This window comes from Strix aluco, chromosome 4 (genome assembly GCF_031877795.1).
Source record: "Strix aluco isolate bStrAlu1 chromosome 4, bStrAlu1.hap1, whole genome shotgun sequence".
Classification (NCBI taxonomy): domain Eukaryota; kingdom Metazoa; phylum Chordata; class Aves; order Strigiformes; family Strigidae; genus Strix; species Strix aluco.
In genome coordinates this window covers 35,981,229-36,006,217 of record NC_133934.1, presented here as the reverse complement: position 1 = coordinate 36,006,217, position 24,989 = coordinate 35,981,229, and the positions used below count along the sequence as shown (strand labels likewise).

The following is a 24,989-nucleotide window of genomic DNA, read 5'->3' as shown; positions in this document are numbered from 1 at the left end:
GAAGACAGCACATAAAAATGAAAGCTGCTGTACTGAAAACACTTGTGTCCTCTCCTACAAGCATGTCAGGGCAAAGCAAATTGATACACAGGAGAATGTGAAGACTTTCTTTGAGATAGTTCTTCCTCCGTAAGGAGGAGTTGGAGACCTTGCTGGTCCATAAGTCATGGAAAAGTCGTTCCCATCATCAGAATGCTCAAAAAGGTCACAGTTGGGTGAAATGTTTTGATCTAGGTATTTTTTGAGTAGTTTATATGTATCTGTCTTTCCAGCATATTCAGTCTGAAAGAGAAGAGGAAAAAGAGTGGAGAGGAGGAAAGAGTTGTCCCTTTGGCAATTTCACTATGAAATGAAACACCTTTTTTTTTAAGATTTGAAATAATTTTTTTGGTTTGAAATTTCTTTTACTTTGGTTACACATGTTAAAAGAATTGTGGAAATCAAAACAAGAGATTCAGAACAGCTATCAACTAGGTTTGACTTCTTGTTGTTGTGTTTACATTTCATATACTGGCAAACAGGTTGGGTTTTTTTCTGGTTTCCGGCAAACTGAAGATGCTCTTAGTTGCATCTAACATCAAAATAGGTGTGTAGAAAGAGCCACAGTAAAACTACTTGGAAGATGTAGACAGCATAATTTCTGCAGAGTACTGAAAAGGAGGAGGAATAAGAACTTGAGCTGATGTTAAAGAAAACAGAGCACAGAATACATAGTTGAAGAATATAGCTGTCTCTATTTGCTAAGGGAATGCCTCAAGAAAATGGTGTAACAGTAAGAAAACATAGGTGACAGTTCTGTCCTCAGTGACAGTAGTTTCATGATGGTGTCATTTACTTGGGTCTGTGTCACTAGTCTTACTGATTTCATGTGTAATTCCCCCCCCCCCCCCAGCTCAGGATTTACTCTGGAGATGAATCTCATTCCCTATTTATGTAGGTTCTGGTGCTAGTAGCATATACTCTGGCTGTTCTGAATCAGGGATTTACCTTTTATTTCAAAATGTCATCAAGAGGCAGATGCTTAGCTGGTGTAAAACCTGGACATGAATTTTAGCGTGATCTGGATGATGTATGCCCTGAAAATGTGGTGCAAGGTCAGTAACAATATTGACAGAAAGAGTACCCATTCAAAGTAAATATTAAAGATAAGTTAGCATTGCAGGAACAGTAATATTTAACACACACTGTTGACTTTTTTTTTAGTAGAGCATAAACCTTATCCATTCATCCAGACCTACTGTGTGTTCAGGTATGTAATCACTATTGCAACTGATATTCAGTGAAAAGTTTTCATAGCAACAAGACAGTGTATGTTGGTTTATTTATGGATCATTTTGTGTGGTTAATTTATGTGATTCTTTCACAGTTTAAGTTGTAGCATGTGGAAAAAAAAAGAAATGTTTTAAAATTCATATAACATATAGCAAAAGCAGTGAATGTAAGTCATTTGTTTGCTATGTTGATAATAGTATCCACTTAACTATCAGGACAGAGTCAGGATTAATAGTGACATTTTGATGGAACGTTGCTCCCAGTCTAAGCAAGAATAAATATTCTGCTGTAAAATGAAGCAGAAATTCTCTGTGTGCTTATGAGCTTTATTGGTTCTTGCGAGCATAATTAAAGGACAAACTTTTGTTGCTCTTTTATGCTACTTTATATATGCCATAACTGCATATCACAGCTGTAATTTTTAATTCTCGATGTCATTTTGAATTAATGGTGTAACAGTACAAGTGTAAATCAGTGATATGCCTTGTGGTACTTTATAAAACTAATTATACACCCTTTATTAAACATATCCTAAAGAATGATTTTGTGTTTTTTAGGATGATTTGGATTTATCACACTTTTTATTTCATTTTCTTACTTGCTTCCGTTTACAGTGGTAAGTGAATATATAATTCCTAAGATAGGCACACAGAGTAATGCAAGTCGTTTAGGAGGGGACATGATTAGTGACTGCAGTCTGGTCCTGAGAGAACTGTCTTGATTCTGCTGGGTTGTGCTCAGTTAAGTTTGGGTAACTCACATAACCCTATTGCCTGACATGGAACTAAGGGGCCTTTACTGACATTGTCCCGCCACCCCCCCCTCCATGATGTCACCTTGCCCAGCATGCACAGGACCATGCTAGGGGCAGTTTCTCTGTTGGACTGAGGCTGCAACCAGCTTGTAACTGTGAAATCAGTGTGATGTTCAGCATCTTAGGTCCACCAGCAAGGTCAGCAGCTTTAGCAGCAGTTTAGGAAGGGAGGGGGCCCTTTGCGGTCCATGTGGGGTGCAGGAGGTGGAGTGACACCCTGTGCTTCTCAGCTGACTTTGCTCTAACCTGGTTCTCCCCAGCACAAATTAGAGCTCTCTGAACTTTGCAGTAATGGGTGCTGGCTGCAGGAGGCTCGGTCCAGCAGTGCTGGGGTGAGCTGGCTGCCTCTTACTGGCTGCAGAGGGGCCTCAGCCCTTTCCCCAGATGCTGTCTGTGGGGTAGGAGCCACTCAGCCCAGCAGCCTCGCTGAGGGACAGCAGCTGAGCTTCTGAGCCAACATCCTTTTTTATTTTTTTTTAAATAAGCAAACCCCACCAACACTCTTAATTACACACTGCCTTTGCGTGAAATTACTGATTCCAAAAGTGTCTGTGTAATACCTACGTACCATCATGCTTGAAAGACTATTACAATAAGTGTGAATAACTCCAGAACCAATTGTTTTATCATAAATTATTTTTTAGAATTCTCTTGATACACTGGAAAATTAGTGATTGTGTACGTTTTTCAATGTCAGTCTGTGTTAATGATTTACCCTTTTCAGTTAGCAAAAGTCAAACTACAAAAATTACATTGCATTTCCCTGAAGTTCCCTGTGCTGATAAATTATAACTAAGACTTAACACAGGTTTATGTTCAGTAATGTATTAACTGTTCTCTCAGAGGACAATTGGGTAACTCAGCTTTTTAGCAAAATCTGTTTGATAAATGTAGTATTATTTAAGGAAATGTTTTACGTGAATTGAAATCTCAGCAAAACAAAAATCTTGGAACATTTCTGAGGCCTGGGAAACATATTTTTATTAAATTAATGTATTCAGAACTGGCATAGTTTATGGTACATGGTTTTACAGCATAAATAATTTTTTTTGTGTTAATTTACACTAGAAAAAGATAAATAAGATCCAAAATGTCTGATACAGCAACTAATTGCAATATTATTTTCTTTTGACTTTAGAATTCACTTAGAGTGTTCTAAGTAATAGAAAATGCTTTTCTGTTAATGACAAAGTTGGGCATAGAAACTCTACTGAGAATAATAAATACCAATTTTTAGAGAAAGATCTTGAAAGGGTATATATGAGAATATTTGTGTGTTTATAAAGTACAAATTTTGTATTAACAAGAAATTAACCTTTAAAAGATAGGCATATCTTGCACATGTTTAATAATTTCTTACTCTTTCCTTTTTTTGGGGGTAAATTATATATTTTACCCATGTGCAAGAAACATAGAATTACCTAAGTATAGTTTATAATCACATTATATAAAACTGTAAGATCCAATATGATAGTTCAATTTGTTTTCATTTTAAATAGCTTTTGATACAGTATGATAGCTCTATAGTAACAGATTAAGCAGCTAGGTAAAATGTTTTCAGTTGGGTTTCCTTCCATTCTGTAAAAATGCAGTATTTTCTCTTTTAGCTAAGGAAAAGCACTCTAGATACAGGAATGATACATAATTGCTACCCCTTTGGAGGGCAAAATACAAGAAGACGGTGGGCTCCTCTGCAAAGCCAGCCTTCTCGTGTGGTTTAACACAGAATCTTAAAATGCCTTCATTTTGAAACATGGGAACAGGTTGCTGCTTAGGTATCTTCATTGCACATCTCTGCAACATGAGTGGGTTTCATTATAGAGTCCAATATGGGATTCATGATGAAAACTTGCAGATGCAGGGTGGTAGTTGGCCTCATTTTTATTCTCAACAGTTCCTGAGACACTACTTCTGTAACAGTATTTTCTTCATTGTAAAGCAAGTCAGAGGGAGTTCAAGGTGGAGTGTGAGGGAGAAGAGTGTTTATAAAATGCTGGGTGCCACTGAAGCTGTGCACAGTGGCACCATGTGTGACTCTGGCCTCAGAGAATCCACATGCTTCACATACAACTTTCTAACTCCTTTTGGTCCCTGCACTTCCTTTTCCTGGTTTTCCTCTTAATGGTGCTCTGTACTGGTCTCTCTCAGATGAGGCTTCTGCCACTCCTGAGATCTGCTGTGAGAAGGTCCTTCCCTCTCTGCTGTGCAGATCTGCCTTATGGTCCATCCTGCTGCTCAGCCTTCTGCCTTGGCTCAAGCTGCCCTGCTCCAGCATCCAGTACGAGACAGGGAACAGGGGGAGACACCCTGCAGAGTTTTATTTCTGCTGGAGAACAAAGACGAGACTCTCAGAGGAACTGTGCTACTCACCCCCCTCACCCTCTTCTCCTGCCAAATGACTGTGTTGAAAGTGAGGTCAATGACAAAGAGGAGCAGTGGCTTCAACATCTCCTGGTGAACTGTGTGTGCTCCCATCTCTAATATATGCATTTTGTTATTCCATATCAGAATGTGTGACTCAGATCTATGAAAATACATACTTCCAAGGAGGAGACCTTGCTACGGTTTTTACACCGAGTGCCAATTACTGCCAAGTAGTGTGTACTTACCATCCTACCTGTCTGCTCTTCACCTATTTGCCAGCGGCATGGACTAAAGATCCTGCAAAAAGGTAAAACGTTCATGCTTATGTGGTGTTTGCTGGTCTCCTGTGATAATTTTAGTAACTTGGTAAAATTTTGACAGAACACAGGCACACAAGGAAAGCTACGGGGTTGCCATGGAAAACAATGTCATGTATCTTTAAAACTGGTGATCTAAAAGAGTATTTGCTTAAATTCAAAAGAATAAATTTGGCAGCTCCCAACCTTTCCCACTTGCATACCAACCCTTTCAAGAAAACAGAACTGACTGTGCACTCCCTCCTCTGTGCCACATTTTTATTGTTGAGGCACAATGTGAGCAATTTCATATCTTCAGTGGTCCCCTCTACTGTGCCCCACCCTCTCTCTTTAACATATTTTTCTCACAATTAAGAACTTCAGTAGCCTGAGAGGATGAGGTTGTCCTCCCTCTCTATGTGCAGTGCATTTCTGTCCTCCAAATCCTGGGCTCTGATTCTCACCTTAATGAGACCTTTGGAGTTCCCACATAGACTGAGAAATTTCATCTGGCACCAGTGCCAGCAAAGCAGATGCAGCTCTATCCTATCTTTCTCCAAATGGCACTTGTCTAAATTTTAATGTTGAGGGATATTGGACAGCCTGCATTTCACCTGAGAAACAGTTATGAAAGTCTGTGTTGTACTGCAAAAGCTGTGAATTGCTGCATTTTAAAACACAGGTTTTCCTGCTACTTAAAAGACAGTGATACAGAAATGCTGCCGAAAGTGGACATGGAAGGAGCTATCTCTGGACATTCTTTAAAACAGTGTAACATCCAAATTAGTGGTAAGTTATGGTTATTTGCATATATGCATTTTATGCTCTGTATCATGTAGCAGATATTAGAAAATTAGCATTTTAAAAAGAGGAATAGAATCAGGGAAGCAGTCAAGCAGTGATTTGTATGTTCTCTGCCAGACCTCTCTCAAACACAGCTTACAAAATCTTCCACTGGTTTCACCCTTCAGCCACAACTATCCACTACTGCGGGTCCCCAGATGAGGTCATGGAGAAATCGTGTTCCTGCAGTCACTGTTTCATTTGCTAGAGGCAGATGGAAGCACATGCTTTAACTGGGAGCTCCAGTTCTGAAGATTAATTTACTACTACAATTCCACTCCAGCAAGCTGCTCATATGGTGTGTGTGACCCTGCTCTATTACTTTGTAGAACAGATGTCCAGCAAAGCGAAGTGCATAGTCACAAAGTGATGTTGCTACCTTCATGACTCTGTGTAATAATTTACTAGCAGCTCCATCCTTTAGTGTATGTGTGCTGTGCACAGTCTTAATGTCAGCATGCCATAGCTGTGAGTTTTCAGCAGGCATATTTAAAGCCTATTAAAAGTGTTGTTTTAATTATGTTTTAAAATTGTACCATTATAATGATGTCATTAAGAGGAGATCAGCTTTAAGCATAGCATGGTACTGCAGGAAAACAGAATAAGCAAGAATATATTTATTTATTTATTTATATTTATTTTGAGGCCAAATAGTGTCTTACAGATATCAGGTTAATTCTTTAGTTTTATTGGTATAGCACCTCAACATGAGTCTTTGTGCAAGTTCTCCATTGCAGCTATTGACAAATCAGTTGTGCTTGCTTTTGCTTGCCACTTGCCTTTCAGAGCAGTCAGGACTTTTAAAAGTGCTTTAGGTAAAACCTGGATCCTGCCTGTGGGAAAGCTATTTCAAACCTCACAGCCCCAATTCTCCCTCTGTGGAGTGTAAATTAAGTCTTCTGACTCAAATGGAGATGTCTGTTGCTTATGAGGACAGAGTTTGCCTTTTAAACTGCTCTGTGAATTTGGAAATGGGAAGAAAGTATGTTTTAGGATTAATCCTGAGTTCTTGCTTTGATTAATGTCATCATCATCTCAGCCATAGTGGTTAGAGCTCCTCTCTCATGTGGGCAGAGGCATTGTCAAAATCTGCCATTTTTTTCCTCTGCCATGTTGTACTACACTCTACCTACACTTCTGATTTTGTTACTAGAAGTATATGTGAAGTACGATGTAACTCAAGTGAGCATGGGACGTGGGATCTGGATTATGAGGTCTCTGGCATATGAACTGCTATCTTTTGGGCAGTTTAGGGTGTGGGCCGGGGAAAAGAATAGAAGCGTGTTTTCAGAACTTGTTCTTTCTTTTTTGACAGCTTGCAGCCCAGATGTCCACACAGGACTGGATATGGAAGGGAAAATTTATGATGTTACTATGGCTGATAGTTATCAACAGTGTCAGAAAAGATGTACCAATGACAACCATTGTCATTTTTTTACATATGCCTCAGAAACATTTCACAATGCAAGCTTTCGGTAAATACAGGTTTGACCCCTTTCCTTGGACAGTGCTGTGCTTTAGTAGAGTAAATTTCAGAGCAGTTTAAGGTGCAAGAATTTATTCAAGGAAATAATTTTTCCTTGACTTGTCATCCTTGCAATATTTATTCAAAATTACAGATAGGAAAATGTCTGTAATAAATTAGCTTTCATTTGTCCATCAGCAAGAAAGACAAACTTGATTATCAGAGCACTGAAAAGAAATTGAAACTCTCTAGAGATATTGAAATGCAAATTATATTGGTAGGTGTGCAGCATTATTGCTCTGTTAAATCTTACTGTGCTTATTGCTCTGAAAATAGCATCATCAGACATGATGCCTATTTTTGAGCTGGTAATCTGCTCCATTTTACAAGTTAAACATTGTTCAGCTAGCTCTGTTCTTCATTTGGTGATTGTTCTGGAGATTGGAGATTGGTCTGGCCTGTGGCCAGAACATGCATAATGGTAGGAATTATGGGGCCAGAAGGATGGTGTAGACCAAGGAATATGGCCTGTTGTCTTACCACTTTCTTTATTCTTTGTCACTCAGTAAAAAATGCTTCTTGAAACATACCAGTGTAGGAACTCCAACCAGCATAAAGGTGCTTGATGAGGTTGTGTCTGGATTCTCTTTAAAGCCGTGCCAGCTTTCTGAAATAGGTAACTATTTAAAATTTGTGATTCAGTTTAGTTTTAAGGGTTACGGATGATGAGGTGCAGTCTATCTCTGACATAGATAAATGTTTAATTATGTAAAATAATTCTAATATAAACTTATTCTTGCAAATATAGTTAGTCTCAGGCACAAAGGAGGTTCAGGTCTTTTTAATTTTTCATCATTTCATCATTTTATCATTTGTCTTACAAAAACAGTTGCCTGCTTTGAAGATCTAAATAAAAGATTAGCTTGATGAAATTGCATGTTATCTTTGTACCATGGATACAAAAATGAAAGATAAAATCCCATCAAAGTCAAAGATCAGGACGAATATAAAACTTTCTAAATTCTGTTTGTATACCACGTATGCAGTTCAAAATTTTTGATGAAGACCTGCAGCTTTCTAATACAACTGGCTAATATGAAGGGATTTATTCTGTGTTTTGTGGGTGATTTGTGATGAAGCAATGTCTGTGCTTGTTCCTGCCATCATTACTCAGGCAAAACTCTCAAGAGTGCAAGATCAAACTGTGTATTATACCTTCTTATTCTCAATTGACACGTCTTTCACTTTTTTCTTTTTTTTCTTTTTTTTATTCTTTTTTGAAATCTACCTCCACCGTGTCCTACTGTGTGGTATTTTCCCTTCTTAATGGTGATGTTCCTCTTCTTCCATATAACCTTATTTTAGATCACAGATAATCTAGCTTTCCCATAGAAATCACATTTTGTAGAGACTCTGCATCTTCTTTTTCTATATAAATACACTTCCTTCAGGCTCTGCTAATCCTACTGTAGGAAAAATCTTTGGAAAATATTGAAAAAGTAGTTTTGTTCAGATCTTAATAATGAAGACACTTAAAGAAAAATTAAGTGTGAAGAAGAAAAAAAGGAAGAAAAAGTTTCTTGAACAGAAGAGAACAATTTAGCTATTCCCTCACTATGTGTATGACAGAGAATGGAGGAAAGATTTTTTTACAAACTCTTGCATTAAGATATATTAGAAAGACACACATTCATGCTTAAAAGAAAAATCACAGTACTCAGGAGGGTCCTGCTCAGAGACTTTGAGAAAAATTGAGGGACTGTAACATATGCACAAACAACATGATTTGAAGCTAAAAGAAATATCAAAAGCCATTTGAGACTTTATATTAAAGACATTTATGGTTTATGACAGTAGTGACATGGCAGTAATGATCCATCACAAATTAAATCAGAATTTCTGAAAGCATGTGAAGGTCAGTCTTGTTCTTACCTTCCTTCCTTCCTTGCTTTCTGTGTCTTGCAAGAAAGGCAAGAGAGAGAGCAGCAATAAATCATGGGATCATAGAAGCCTAGACAGTACTACTGGATCAAGAGGTCATCTGTCCTAATCCAAGACAGAGCAGCTACACCTGTCCAGACAGATTTGTCAAATATAGTGATAAAATCTCAGTACCACCTTCTGCATTCTTGTGTTGTAAATGTCTGAAATGGGTGTGTTTGAATATTTGTTCTAGTTTTTTTTCTGACTATATTTAGGCTGACTAGTCTTACATTGTATATGTTCCAGTGTCATCGTTTTAAAAATAGATGCTTCCCCTTTCAAAGCTTTTGGAATCACAGCAACCCTCTGTGAACACCAAAAGCTAAATTGTACCAAGAAACTTTGCGATTGCTTCAGTCAGATTCTAAGACCACTGAAATAATCAATATTATGGGATTTCTTTGTTTTCTGTTTTACCATGCCCTCTTCCCTCTGCTCAGTAATGTTAATATTTTTGACTATCTAACCGCAGTTTGTTTTCAAGAAGAATAGAGGGAAGAAAAAAAAGAGTAGTACTTTAGCCTTTCTTGTGTCCTTTGCCATTAGCTTTCCTTCTCCACTGAGCAGAACCTGAGTTCCTTTCTTAATGCTAATTGAATGGTACCACATATTTTTCTTTCAAGAGTTTGTTCCTTCCTATTTGGCGTTTCATTTCGTGCCTTTGCCTATCTGGTTTTGTCCTTATGCACACGTTATGACACATCCATAACAATTTGTCTGTACTTCTGCCCTTTTCAAAGTACGTTCCTTGAGGACACTGAATATTGAACAAACGATCACTGAACACGATCACTGAGATCATGAGTTAGCTTCCCTAAACTACCAGATCCACATTTATGCTTTAAATACAATTTTCTTTAGAAAGTATCCATTCTCTATTTTCCCTTAACGTGGGATTTTACCTAATAATTGTCAGAGTTAACTGACCCTTATTTTCTAGTCGCCCAATTATTTTTTCATCTTCTTATTGCATAATCACTGTCCAGTATTTTTGTCCTTTCATGTTTATGTTTTTTGAAAACCTCATCAAATTAACAGGAGTCACATTAAACTCTACCTCTCCCTTTTACTGGTTTTTCCTTTCTGTAGTAAGATGTTCCCAGTATGTTTCTATAACTCATTGGGTAGTGTCGACTTGGCTGATGTACTTTCTCAACAGCTGAAGTTCTCTGCTGCCACCAAGTCCTGTGTTTTGGATTGTTTTGCTATTTTTACTGTCTTTACAGCTTGGTAGTTTCAAGAAACATCCTCCATGCTGGTGCTTCCTTTTTCTCAATTTTTTATTGTTGCACTGGGATTCTAACTAGGACTTCAAGTATATCTTTGGAGAAGGCAACTCATTTTTCTCTCTCTAAACATCCTAGTACTTCCTGTGACTTCTATATCCATAGTCTGGTTGTGTGAATTATCCTGCCAAGTCTCTGTTATGTTATTTTGGTCGTGTTAGAGGGCAGACTGTACATTACTTCTGCTTATTCTGCCTATTTTTCAAATATCATTTAATAAAGTGTTAAGACGATCATCCCATTATTTATCTTCTAGTCTCCCCATGATCCTCTTAGATATACCCATTATCTTAATTATTTTAGACTTTGCCTAGATTACCATGATTTGTTCCTAACTGTGGATTTGTACACTGATTTCCACTGTTCCTAATTTAAAACATTTCCTATTAGATTATCAAATATGTATTCTAACATTAATTTCTCCTCTTCTGTATATGAACCTTATCCCTGTTCAGTACTCCTCCCCATGACTTTACACACTCAAAAATGTTCTTGAGAAATAGTTTTTGGTTAAAATGTGGTGTTATCTTTCCAGCTTATCAGTCACAAATTAAGGAAAATGTGAATAAGGATAGAAATGAATAATCTGTAAACCTTAATATTCTGATGATATAATAAAATATTTGGAATTTTGATATTTTGTTCTCGTTTTATACAGATTGTCAAATGGACATTTTTGAAGATCAAGAATTTTCAGGAATTAATATTACAAGTTTTTTCACTCCCGATATCTCTGTCTGCCAAACTATTTGTACATATTTTCCAAAGTGTTTGTTCTTCACATTCTTTACCAGGGAATGGCAAATGGAATCCCAAAGGTGAATATGACAACTAACTTTAATTCTCTAACTAGATTTTTTTTTAAAAAGCACACAGTGTTTTTTTAACCACTATTTTCTTATACTTCAGAAATTTTTGTTAAAAGGTTATATTCAACAAGGCACACCTTTTTGTGTTTTGTATTCATAAGTTTATAATTTCCTGTAAGCATTTCATCTCTTCTCCAGTGTGATCAGGGGTTTTGTATTGCAGTTGCGTATCTAATGTTAATGTGAAGAAAGTTATACACACTAAAGATACAGTGAACCTCCAGATTGCTTCAATGACTTAAAACTTAATTTTATGAAATTGTAATAGAGTTATCTGGTTTCCTAGTAGTATTAAGTTATTTACGTGAAAAATTTTTGATAAAATTAACAGGTTTAAAAATGTTTCTATTGAGTTTCCTTTTTTCCATACATAGTAGTGAGAATAGTTAAAAATCTACATTCCACACAAAGCAGAAGAATAAAGTTTCAAAGGAATTTCAGGGAAAAGCAAAGCTGAAATGGCATATATCATCCAAAGTAACCTCTTCTACGTATGTATAAATACTGTACAACCTTTAGTATTACAGTCATGCCATTCCACAAAACTAAAAAAGCTCCCTCAATATAGTGTGAACTAGTGAACTTAGTAAATGCATTTCCATATGAAATACTTTTACAGATAGGGACTTGGGAGAAAAAATACATTTAAGAAAAAACCTTCCCTTACCAGTGCCTAAACAATCAATTTTAGGATGTGAGAACAGATTTAATTACTGTAAAAAATTTTTCATTTTAGAAATCTTTGCCTTCTGAAGACATCAACAAGTGGGATACCAGAGGCACTTATATCACGAGAAAATGCTGTATCAGGCTTTGGTCTCCTAAATTGCAGAAGATCCTTTCCTGGTAAGCAATAAATTACAATAAAAATACTAATTTTGAATTTATCAAATTAATAGACTTTCTGATGCTTGAAATGCACTCATTCTTACAGCCTGCAATTCTCGCACTTACACGCATATGAATTTTTTGGGAGATGAACTCAATGTCACTTATACTAAAGGACACAGAGCCTGCCAGCACGTTTGCACAGATGTGATCCGCTGCCAATTTTTTACCTACTTTCCCCTTCAAGATTCATGCAATGAAGAAGGGTGAGATATATTTTTTAAATGTTCAAAGACTGCTGAAATAACCATTCTGTAGTCTTGGTGAGGGGGTAATGTATGCGGTCTACATAAAAAAAGTTCAAACTGAATCTTTGCATTAATTCATTGGCAGAAAGTGTGAATGTCACCTGAGAATGTCCTCAAATGGATCTCCAGTGGAAATAGTACATGGACCAGGAAGGATCTCTGGATACTCATTAAGATTATGTAAAAAAAAAGCCAGTACTGGTAAGTAAAACTTCTTTCATGTAAAAGAGACAGTGCTTAACTGATTTCAGTACAGGAAGCCAAAATGTCTTTTTGTTTTGTTTTGGTTTTGTTTTTTCAGTTGGTTGTTTTGAATTGGTTGCATTGTCCCAATGGGACGTGTTGTGATGTCTGAAAAAGTGAAGTTGGCCAGGCCTACGCTTTGTAAACACCACCAGCAGCACTGTGAACTTGATTTTAATAGACTTTATGATCGTAAATCATAAAGGGATTAGAATGTATCATGTATCACTGTCTTTACGATAGATTGGTCCCTATTCAGGGATCAGCAGTAGTCTTATCTTAATTTTTCATTGGTGAGTGCAAATTATCTTTAAGCACAGTTTAAAATTATTTCTATAGTTTGTATGCAGCATTCTGCAAGAACTATTAGGATCGTTGGAGGGACAGACTCTTCCCCTGGTGAATGGCCGTGGCAAGTCAGCTTGCATGTGAAGTTGTCTCGTCAGAGACACCTCTGCGGGGGCTCTATCATCAGCAACAGGTGGATTCTTACAGCTGCTCACTGCGTCATGAGGTGAGCCCTAAATATAAAAGTACAAATAAAACAAAAAATTTCATCCAGTGTGTGAGATAAATTGAGACCTACTTTTCAGAAAAATAAAAATGAGGACTAGAATAAAATAAACTGTTTTAATGTAAACAAAAGGTGAACTTCTAAGGTAGACCATTCATATCTTTAATGTAACTGGAACTCCATACTTTGTCCCTTTGTAACATAGTATTTTACTACTGATGCTAAATTATTTTAATGCATCTAGAAGATGAAATTCAAAGCAGACACCAGATACCTACAGAAACTTAGACATTCTCATGCAATATAAGCTTTTCCTTACTGTGATACCATATCATTGATCAAGGAAAATCTGTTGCTAGGTTATTACATTTCATAAACTTCAAATTACTTATCTCAGAGATTTCTCCATGGAACTTAAGAAATGGTACTAATCTGATAGCTTCAGCAGCAGGGTGCTCAGCAAGTTAACTTATTTGACGAGGACACAAAATAAATCTCTGTGGGGGTCCAATTAGGCTGCTTCTGGCACCTGAGCTACCTATCTCTGCATTACATGAAACATCCAGATCCCAATTGCTCTGGTTGTCCTGTTTTTCCTTTAACGGTTGGGGGTCTTTTTCCCCAAATTCTATCAATTAGTCAGTCAATACCCTATTTTTAACACAGTTTCCAGCTGTAAGAAAAAAATTTAAAGCTGGCAATGCCTAAGACATTGCTAATTTGCACTGACGCATGTAGTCTGTATTGTTAATACAATTACCATCAGATTTGGGTTATGAAATTACTTGTGTTGTGAAGACCTGATTTAGTTGGCATGCAGATGATTCATTTCCTTTGTTAGATTGTCATCACCTGTGAAGTAGGTTATCCTATCAATTACAGAATGAAAAGTGTGAGGCTATAATGCAGTCTGATGGGAGAAAAGGGACAGGTAAACAGATAAAATGCTTCAAGAAAGAGGATGCTCTAAGACCCAGCAACATGGTCCAAAATCAGGCATTTTTACTCACTCAGTGTAGTACATTACCCATTATTGTTTTCGCGTGGAATAGTGTTGCTAATGTTTTGCCTTCAGTGGCAAATTTTACAAAAGTGGTTAAACTCTCTAAAAAATCCTATATTAAAAATATAATTCTCTACCTGCTATCCAGTGTAGAAGTTATTGGCATTATAAACAGCAGAAGGAGAAGATATATTTGCAAAATAAAAATTAAAAAATAGACTTTGTTAATTGGAAATTATTAAACCTAACATATTTATGAATTCATCTTCAAAATTTTTGGAAAGTTTATTTAAGAAAAGTTTGCATCTTCTTCATTGCGTGCACCAAAAGTTCTAGGTTGCCTTAATGGTAGAATATCACAATGGAATATCCCTTAAGCTTACTCAAAGTAAAGTTGAAATCATAAAGATTAACTGGAACTTTTCATATATGTCTATGATTTTACACTTTCTAATCTATATCTACCTGACTAGTGTCATTTTCCTAACAAATATATGTCAGAATAGACTCTACTTGAATTTATATTCCCAACCCTCTTTTCATTACTAGAAAAGCTGTTGTGTTCGAATGAATGGAAAGAATCTCATTTACTACTTCAGGGCTTGCATTAGGCCCTTGAAAATTAAAGGGAAAAAAACACAAAAAGAAGAAGAGAAAAAGAGAAAATAAAAGAAGGTAGAGGGGGAAGGAGGATGAAGAAGAAGGATCAGGACAACGAGAGCCTGAACATAAAGGAGAGAGAAAACTGATACAAGGATGAAAATATGAATAGAGAAAGTAACAGAAAGGAGGAGAAGTGGAGGAAATGGACAAAACTCCTGTAGTTTTGTAGTTTAGAGAGTGTGAAAATAACAAATGGAAAGACAGACCTCAGTGCTGTTCACTGGACACTAAGGAGTAATGGAAGATGTTGGCATCTGCACGCAAACTCTAAATCAGTGCAAATTTTTTGCCACAGACTGACTGTTTGTCTTTTTCCCTCAGTCTTGAGAATCCCAACATTTGGCGTGTTTATGCTGGTATTTTAAAACAATCAGAAATAAATGAGGATACGCCATTCTTCAGAGTGGAAGAGATTATTGTTCACCCTCAGTATAAATACGCACAGACTGGATATGACATTGCTTTATTGAAACTTGATAAACCTATGAATTTTACTGGTATGTAGTGTATTTCAGAGAAATTCTGAAAATGTGCAGAATGACACAGGGCTGGCGTTGGTATGGCAGTGCATGACACCTGGGCTGGCTTCCTTTAATAAGCAGTTGGGTTTGAGGAGAATTTCATTCTGTTGGCTTTGGAAAGAAAATGGGTGGCTTTTATTTATGTGGCTGGAATCATATATGTAGTGTAAGGGACAAAGTGTAACATAGAGGCTATCATCAGGGGTCGTGTAGGTCCCCACAAAACCTTAATGTTCCAGTTGTCTCTGTGGTCAAACTAATATTTTAATCATATTTTAGATCTTCAACTACCTATTTGCCTGCCATCAAAAGAAGATGCTAACATACTGTATACTGACTGTTGGGTAATTGGATGGGGTTACAGAAAAGAAAAAGGTACAGATAAATATTTAAACAGTGAATTCTTATATTTACAAAATTCATGTGGTTAAAAAAACCTTTCCCCTCGCTATTTTTTTTTCCTTGAAAGAAAAATCCATTCTTTTTAAAAAGAAAATTCTACTGTGTTCTTGGCTACCATTATTGCTATCTGGCCAGCACTGTAATATAATTCTTAATTAGAATCTACTTCTGTTAAGACTTCATAAAACATATATGAAAGATGTATGAAATTATCATTAAATAACTCTGTGCTTTGACACAAATATTAAATTTTATTAATCGTGTGATTCAATAATTTGAAATATGCAAGAATGCAACCTTAAATATGTCCTGTACAGCCCTCAAATACTTTTGCATAGATTCTAGTTTAATCTACTGCCAAAACAGTATATATCTGGAATACATACACCTTTTCGCTCTCCCAGCTGAAAAAAAGCCAGACTTGTCACTGAACTGTGTGATTTTTAATTACAGTCTACACATAACCCATGCTTTTTTTTTTTTTTAATGTGATTGTATTCATATGACTTTTAAAATTGAAGATTGAAGTATGTTGCTTTTATGATTCTGAAGGTTGATTATAAACAATGACAATGACTTTTGTGTTTTGATAGTAGATGGCATTTGAAATCCTCCAATTTTATATGGAGGTAGGCCAAAATAGCTGTTAATTGACAAAGTCTGTTTTTACATGTATTTATTTATATTTTTTATATGTAATATTTATGTGTGTGTATATATATATATATACACACACATATTTAAACAATGTCCTTTCCTTTATGCATCTTCCTATTTGAAGGTTAGAGTTCAATGTGAAATCTAACAAATTTAGGCAGATACTGTATAGGCTAATTTCTTCTGTCAATTTCTAAGAAAAGGCTGCTCTCAAATACTCTTATTTACTCTATGTGCAAATTTCTCCATACTGTAAACTACTAGGGCATGGAGCAACACATAGTTGGCAACTGGGAGATTCCAAACCTATTGTAACAGATTGCTAAGAAATAATTGTTAATAACTCAAAACAATGCTCCTAATAGGAGGACAGGTTCCAAGGACCAATGTCCTGAGAACTGTACTCATATGAGGATTCATTGCAAATCACAAGGGAGTTTTGAAGCTTGCCCAGTCATGACATGTAAAATGGCATTATAAAAACATTCAAATTAGCAGACAATTAGCAGAAAATTCATTGTTTACTAACAGAAAAAAAGGAAGATCAGTGTCATGAACATCTGACAGCACTCTAAAAAGTGGCCTTCAACTTTGTAATATCACTGTATGGGGATTTCTAGAGTTTAATTTTAACTTTTATTTTGCTAGAAGCAAACATTTCTCTGTTCATACCACCTATTACATAGGTCGTGTAGAAGATATTCTTCAGAAGGCTACTGTTCCCCTCATGTCAAAAGAGGAATGCCAGGCAAGGTACCGGAAGCGCAGAATAGGTGACAAAGTGATCTGTGCTGGCTATGATGAAGGTGGAAGGGATGCTTGTAAGGTAATGAAAAGAAGTAGTATATAGTCATAAATTCCAACCATTTGTTGAAATACATAATTGAATACTGCAATTATTTTTTAATTGCCATTAGAGAAATACAGTTATCAATAAAGTTGTTGATTAATTTGTCACTTTTGCATGTCAAAAGCACTGAAAATCAAGGTACATACAAAACATTTCTTATGTGACATTTAAATCTTTAGGGATAGATTCCATGGATAAGAAACGCTGAGTGTGTGTGTGTGTATATATATATCTCATCCATTTAGGGAATAAAACAGTATTCCTTTGGAGTATCAGAAATCCAGAGAGAGCAAGTATAGTATCTCAAAGCATTTCTCCAATAAAAGCAGATTTCCTATGTGATGCTTTTATTTCCTGACAAGAAATACACTACATGAAAGTTTATTTTAAAACATTCACTGTGTACAAACCAGAAGGGAGGATGCTAGCAATGCTCTTAAAATGCATGGGAAATGGAAGGCTCTAAAGACAACCTGAGCAGACTGGTCTGTTCATGATTAGAATTTAAAATGTCACAAGAGCGTGAGTTCAGTGAGCCAAATTCTCTGCTTGAGTGTCAACTCATGCACTTACATTAATTTAAATATTCTGAGTTAATTTATGAAAGAATAGTAAGATTAAATTCTCTACCAAATACAGTATTTTTGCTTTAGACATTTAACAGTTAACATTTTTATGTTAAAATATTATTGTTACTGTGGTCAGTATAGAGTAATTAAGAATAAAAATTCGTGGAGCTGGGAAGTAATTTTTCCTTTATGGCAATTAAGCTTTCTTTATGTGATACAGTGTACCAGAACACGGAGACGCTGTTTTATGAAAATAACACACTTGCTATTGTCTCAACAACTCATGACAGTTACACTAAAGGACCTTCTGTTCAGAAAGATCAGTTAGAAATAGGAAAAGAAAACAGAGATCTGTTTTATCCAGGGGAGGACAGTGTCACTCAAACAAGATAAGCCATGAAGAGAAATGAAGCTTGCATACTAAAACCAAGGTCATGAGAGAAAACATTGGCAAATTTACTATTTTTCTCACTTGCATGTGTAGTATTCGCTGGGTTTTAAATAACGTGTCTGTAGATAAACTAAAACAAAACAAAACATAGTAGTTTTGAACTTTAACAAGAAGTAGAAATTATTTGCAATGACTGGAAACTATTTAGAAGTCAGTTTAATGGAAAAACAGAAAACCTGCTTCAGTACTCTGTTAATTAGTCTAAAACAAAAGTTATGCTGGTGTTAATGCTGAATGGTGCTGATTTTAATCAAGGCTTTCTTTGAGAGAGAAATACTGACAAGAGCTGTTCCTTGCGTGCTCTGTCTTTCTCCTGTGACACAGGGAGATTCAGGAGGGCCGCTGTCATGCAAGCACGAGGAGGTGTGGTATCTGGTGGGCATCACCAGCTGGGGTGAAGGCTGCGCTCGCCCTGGACAGCCGGGTGTCTACACAAAAGTTGCTGAGTATTCAGACTGGATTCTAGAAAAAACTACGTAGCATGAGAGTTACCTACTGGCTCAAAGTGATGTCATGGAATAATAACCCTAGGAGCAATGAGATGAAGTGTATTACTGTTTTTTAAATGGTGTTTCTTGTTAGCCTGGAATGTAAAAGACTTGATTATAAAGGCAGAACAGCAGGAATTAATGCACTTTTGCCATCACTAAATAAAAAGCAGTAATAAAAATAAGCTCTGTGGTCACTGATTTGGCAGAAAAAATAGAATATGTCTGAACCATTGATTACTTCTGTCCTTGCTAGCATGAAATGGGGCTGGATGAGCTTGGAGGGCATGTATGGACCTGGGGTCTGGGAATGGCTTCTGAATTCTGAGGTTTGGACACAGCAGTGGAGATTTCCGTCCCTTGTTCAAATTTGGTTGAAATGGGCCAACCAGTTACAAACTTACTAAGGGGCTAGGGGAAGGTTGCTGAGGCAGGGAGAAGTCTATACAGTTGTATAAACCTTGTTTCCTTAGGGAATTAGCCAAAAAAGTGGTAGTACTGAGAAAACAAAACCAGAGGCCTTGGCAAGCTCTTCAGTAACAATTTTGCAAGTATGGTAACAGTGTGGTCTTTCAGTCACATTATTCTAATTTCTGTGGAAAGTTTTGTGTTGAGAATGATAATGTGGGTCTATTTCCTTGAAACAGAATATCCAGAAAGTCAGTAAAAGAATCATCCCCTTTAGAAACATCATATGGCACTGGTCTTTAGCACAATATATTATTTTTGATATCCCTAGCTCTCATTGATTAAAGAAGTAACGTTCTCCTTTGCGTTTTCCCTTTTTTTCCCTTTTATCGTAGAATCATAGAATGGTTTGTGTTGGAAGGGACCTTAAAGACCACCTAGTTCCAACCCCCCTGCCATGGGCAGGGACACCTTCCACTAGATCAGGTTGCTCAATCCAACCTGGCCTTGAACACCACCAGGGAGGGGGCAGCCACAACTTCTCTGGGCAACCTGTGCCAGTGTCTCACCACCCTCACAGTAAAGAATTTCTTCCTTCTGTCTAATCTAAATTTACCCTCTTTCAGTTTAAAACTGTTACCCCTGGTCCTACCACTGCACTCCCTGATAAAGAGTTCCTCCCCAACTTTCCTGTAGGCCCTCATTAAGTACTGGAAGGCTGCTATAAGGTCTTCTTGGAGCCTTCTCTTCTCCAGGCTGAACAACCCCAACTCTCTCAGCCTCTTCTCAAATAGGACGTGCTCCAGCCCCCTGATCATCTTCATGGCCCTCCTCTGGACTCGGTCTAACAGGTCCATGTCCTTCTTCTGTTGGGGGCCCCAAAGCTGGACACAGTACTGCAGGTGGGGTCTCACAAGAGCGGAGTAGAGGGGGAGAATCACCTCCCTTGACCTGTTGGCCACACTTCTCTTGATGCAACCCAGGATACAGTTGTCTTTCTGGGCTGCGAGCGTACATTGCTGGCTCAGAGTATTCCATCCACTATTACTCGCAAGTCCTTCTCCACAGGGCTGCTCTCAATCCACTCATTGCCCAGCCTGTATTTGTGACTGGGATTGCTTTGACCTGTGTGCAGGTCCTTGCACTTGGCCTTGTTGAACATCATGAGGTTTGCACGGACCCATCTCTCAAGCCTGTCCAGGTCCCTCTGGATGACATCCCTTCCCTCCAGCGTGCCGAACGCACCACACAACTTGGTGTCATAGCCAAACTTGCTGAGGGTGTACTCACTGTTCATGTCACTGACAAAGATGTTAAACAGCACCAGTCCCAATACTGACCCCTGAGGAACTTCACTTGTCACTGCTCTCCACATGGACATTGAGCCATTGACCACAACTCTTTGAGTGTGACCATCCAGCCAGTTCCTTATCCACCACGTGGTCCATCTGTCAAATCCATGTATCTCCATTTTAGAGACAAGGATGTTGTGTGGGACAGTGTCAGATGCTTTGCACAAGTCCAGGTAGGTGACATCAGTTGCTCTTCCCTTATCCACCAAGAGTGTAACTCCATTCTAGAAGGCCACTAAATTTGTCAGGCATGATTTGCCCTTAGTGAAGCCATGTTGACTGTCACCAATAACCACCTTATTTTCCATGTACCCTAGCATAGTTTCCAGGAGGATCTGCTCCGTGATCTTGCTGGATAGAGAGGTGAGACTGACTGGCCTGTAGTTCCCTGGGTCTCTTTTTTTCCATTTTTAAAAATGGGTGTTATGTTTCCCTTTTTCCAGTCAGCGGGAACTTTGCCAGACTGCCACAACTTCTCAAATATGATGGATAGTGGCTCAGCCACTTCATCCTTCAGTTACCTGAGGACCTGCGGATGCATCTCATCAGGTCCCATGGACTTGTGCACCTTCAGGTTTCTTAGATGGTCTCAAACCTGATCTTCTACAGTGGGCGGTTCTTCATTCTCCAAGTCCCCACCTTTACCTTCTGTGTCTTGGGCAGTGTGGCTGGAGCATTTGCCTGTGAAGACTGAGACAAAAAAGTCATTGAGTACCTCAGCCTTCTCCATATCCTGGGTAGCCAGGTCTCCTGTTTCCTTTGGGAGAGGGCCCACATTTTCCCTCATCTTTCTTTTCTCCTTGATGTACCTATAGAAACTTTTCTTGTTGCCCTTGATGTCCCTGGCCAGATTTAATTCTGTCAGTGCTTTGACCTTACTAACCTGATCCTTGACTGCTTAGACAATTTCTCTGTATTCCTCCCAGGCTACCTGTCCTTGCTTCCACCCTCTGCAGGCTTCCTTTTTGAATTTGAGTTTGTCCAGGAGCTCCTTGTTCAACCATGCAGGCCTTCTGGTGTTCTTACCCAACTTCCTTTTTGTTGGGATGCATCGCTCCTGAGCTTGGAGGAGGTGATCCTTAAATATTAACCAGCTTTCTTGGTCCCCTTTTCATTCTAGGGCTCTATCCCATGCTACTCTGCCAAGCAGGACCTTGAAGAGGCCGAAGTCTGCTCTCCTGAAGTCCAGGGTAGCAAGCTTTCTGTGTGCCCTCCTTGCTGCCCTAAGGATCTTGAACTCCACCATTTCATGGTCACTGCAGCCAAGGCTGACCTGGAGCTTCACATTCCCCACCAGCCCCTCCTTGTTGGTGAGAACAAGGTTCAGCACAGCACCTCTCCTCATTGACTCCTCTGTCACTTGGAGAGGAAGTTAACATCAACATGTTCCAGGAACCTCCTGGATTGCTTATGCCCTGCTGTTTTGTCCCTCCAACAGGTATTGGGATGGTTGAAGTCCCCCATGAGGACCAGGACTTGGGAATGTGAGGTTGCTCCTATCTGTCTATAGAGGGCCTCATCTGCTCAGTCTTCCTGATCGGGTGGCCTGTAGCAGGCATCCACTATAATGTCTCCTGTCCCTGCCTTTCCTTTAATCTTGACTCATAAGCACTCGGTCAGCTCCTTATCCTTTCTCCTTATTTTGTGTCAGGTAGCAAATATGTTTTGTGGCCAAAATTATCACTCATGTGAGAAACAGCAGTCAAAAATGTATTAATTTCCCACAATAAGAGTCTGCATTTCACACTGAATCAGAAAGGAAGGTGTAGGACTTAGCACTGTCTTTGCCAAAATTCATGAGCTTGTTTCCTAATCACCTACATTACCTTAATTGCTGAAAATATGTTCTAGAGTGCTCCTCATAATTGCCACACACCCACACTGGGTATGTTGTGGAGGTAAACAGCAGGAGTGGCTTTACAAGTAATTGAGGTTGTAAAAATTAGAAATTAAACATGTCAAATTTATGGGAAAACAATCAAGCTGCTGAAAATGACTTCTGGGTTTAATTTTTTTGATACTTTATTTGCAAATAACACTGAGGAAAAATGTAATTCCATAACTACAAGCTTATAACCAGTTGTATTTGTGCCTATGTTCAAAGAACCCCTGGGGTCAGCGTGCTTCTTGGGGTTGCAGTGCTAAGCTGACCATATTCAACACACATGAAATTTCAAAGATTTATTCAAAGGCTGGGGGTTTTGGTTTTGTTGGTTGTTTTTAAAGAATCAAAATTCAAAGGAAGGATGGAGAGAGTCCAAATGTTACAGGAGGAGAGAGGAAATGGTGCTGCTGCAGGCACGTCTTAGGAAAGAATGATACTGCCTTCCCTCTGCTCCACGGTGCGCTCTCAGGGCCAGGGGCTTGTGTCACTGGTGGTGTGCAGTGCTTAAGGTCTCCTGCTTTGGGAATCCCCACGCTGGCTGTAGATGTTCAGAGAGCCAACAGGCAAAGTCTGGCTTTTGCTGGGGGGATTGGGTCAAGAGGGAGAGGGAAGGCATATCGCTGTGCTGGGACTTTTTGCCAACACTGCAGAAGCAGAATAGGAGATAAAGGTGGGGGCTGATGTCCTTTTCATGCTCTGTTTAATCCACAACTGGTTTGAAATATCAGCAAACCTCAGACATGCTGTCAAAACCCTAGAGACTTAAGTAAGGGACTGAGAAAGAGCAGGAAAAAAATAGAAAACATAGCAAAAAAAAAGAAAGTTTCCTGGTGTTCAAATGTGGTTCTGTCCTCATGGGGAAGGCATGAGATGGCTGGAAAAGAGCTGCTGAAGAAACAAAGGAATTGCTTCAGTATGAAAACAGAGACTGAAATTTGCTAAAGAAGAATCAAGAGACCATCTGAAATACCCATCTGCCAATACACAAGCTATGTATTTGCTAAAGAGCACATGCAATGTCAAACTGATAACTTCTAATGTAATGCTTTCTCATGATAATGTTATCATCAGCTTTTTTTTTTTTTTTTTTTTTTTTTTTAAATGTATGTGTTTTGATTTCTTTTCTGTTATGAGACTTTCCAGATTGTGGCTACTGGAGTAATGAAGAGGAATGGCAGCTCAGCAGTGCTCTGTAGACCTCTGGACTATCATGTTTTGTTTCTCAGAGGTATACCTGGTGACAGCAATATGCCAAAGGAAATTTAGCTGTTCTTGTGGAAAGGATAAGGGATCTCAGTGACTCCATACATCCTTCGTGAGCAGTTGTTGACCAGATAAAGTGTCTTATTCCAATATATATTCACCTAGAGCAGATATTCTTCAGTGAGGTTTTGCATTAGCTGTCTGTTTATCCATAACAAATTCCTGATAGGTAAAAGTGAGTTACAGGAATAGATATTATGTGGAGAATGCAGGAGTTCCTGGTAGTTATACAAAGTCCTTATGACTTTCTTTAAGAAGAATTACATGAGGGAACATCTGACCTTTCTGTGGATTTATACACCAGCATAATATGTAATTCATTGAGACCTTTAGACTTATAGATAGAAACACATTGGTGTTATTGTTATGTTGCTTCAGTTTTCTGGTATCAGTAGGTAGCTTGAACTAAATGAGAGTCAGTTTATGACCTTTATTTATTCTCCCTTCTTCTCTACCTCCCTGGGGAAAAATAATTTTTAAAACCTGATGACCACAAAACCTATCTCAATCTCATTAAAGAAAAGCCTGGCCTTACACTTTAAATCTGCCTCTGTTTATGTTGGTACGCAACATAAACATCAGTGCTTTAGTTGTTATTTTGATTAATGGCAAGTGTCTCTGGTGGTGTCTTATATTCAACTCTAGTTACGCTGAAAATCAATAAAGCTCATAATTTTACTTACGCTAGATGGGCAGAAATCTTGCAAGGGGCAAACACCACTGTTGATGTATTGAACGTCAGCATTAGTCTGTCCTGAGTTTTTGTACAAATAAGGTCCCTGGTCCCAGAAATTTACAGTCTCATTCAGCACAGATGAAACTCTTTATATGTGCCGTGATAGTCTGGAGAGCAATTAGTTTGTCGTAAAGTAAGGCATACTGTGATGCTGCTCAAGTGGACTCTTTAGCTTGTAATAGCCTTCTCTGTAGTCATTTTAATAGAATTGTAAACCAAACAAAGCCAGCTTCCCATTAAACCGGAGTTGCATCCTGTTTTCTGTCACTGCTGGTGCTTTGCCTAATGTCTGAGACTGAAGTGTGTCTTCTTGAAAGTGACCTGAGCTGAGAATAAGATGATATGAAGTTTCTCATTTCTTCTGCCTAGGAGAATTAAAAATTCTTACAGTGAAGATGTATAGAGATCACCAAGTATGCCCATTTCCCCTGCTTCTCCAGCAGAGGGGAGGGGAACAATTTGGTCTAAGATTTTAATATAAGTTTTATTTTGGTTCTGTGAAAAATTGTTTTTCTGCCGTAATGCTGAAAGATAGGGAACTGGATGGAATGAAAATAATTCATGGTAGCGGTCTTCATAGTGGAGAAATCAGTTAAATTAAAATGTGGATTCTTATTCTCTGCCTAGTTTCCAGTATATATATGTAGAATTATTTG

The 24,989-nt window shown here is 38.0% G+C and overlaps 1 protein-coding gene across 1 annotated transcript; it reads left to right on the top strand.

Annotated features, from left to right (window-relative positions):
• Positions 1-3,887: 3,887 nt before the first annotated feature.
• On the top strand, positions 3,888-18,873 carry LOC141922132 (coagulation factor XI-like). Its single transcript, XM_074821266.1, has 14 exons — positions 3,888-3,951; positions 4,595-4,757; positions 5,429-5,535; positions 6,905-7,064; positions 7,621-7,730; positions 10,982-11,141; positions 11,929-12,038; positions 12,127-12,286; positions 12,414-12,529; positions 12,911-13,085; positions 15,073-15,248; positions 15,552-15,647; positions 17,018-17,157; positions 18,526-18,873. Exons 1-14 carry the CDS (start codon positions 3,888-3,890, stop codon positions 18,679-18,681), a joined length of 1,893 nt encoding a protein of 630 aa, XP_074677367.1. The 3' UTR covers positions 18,682-18,873.
• The last annotated feature ends 6,116 nt before the right edge of the window (positions 18,874-24,989 follow it).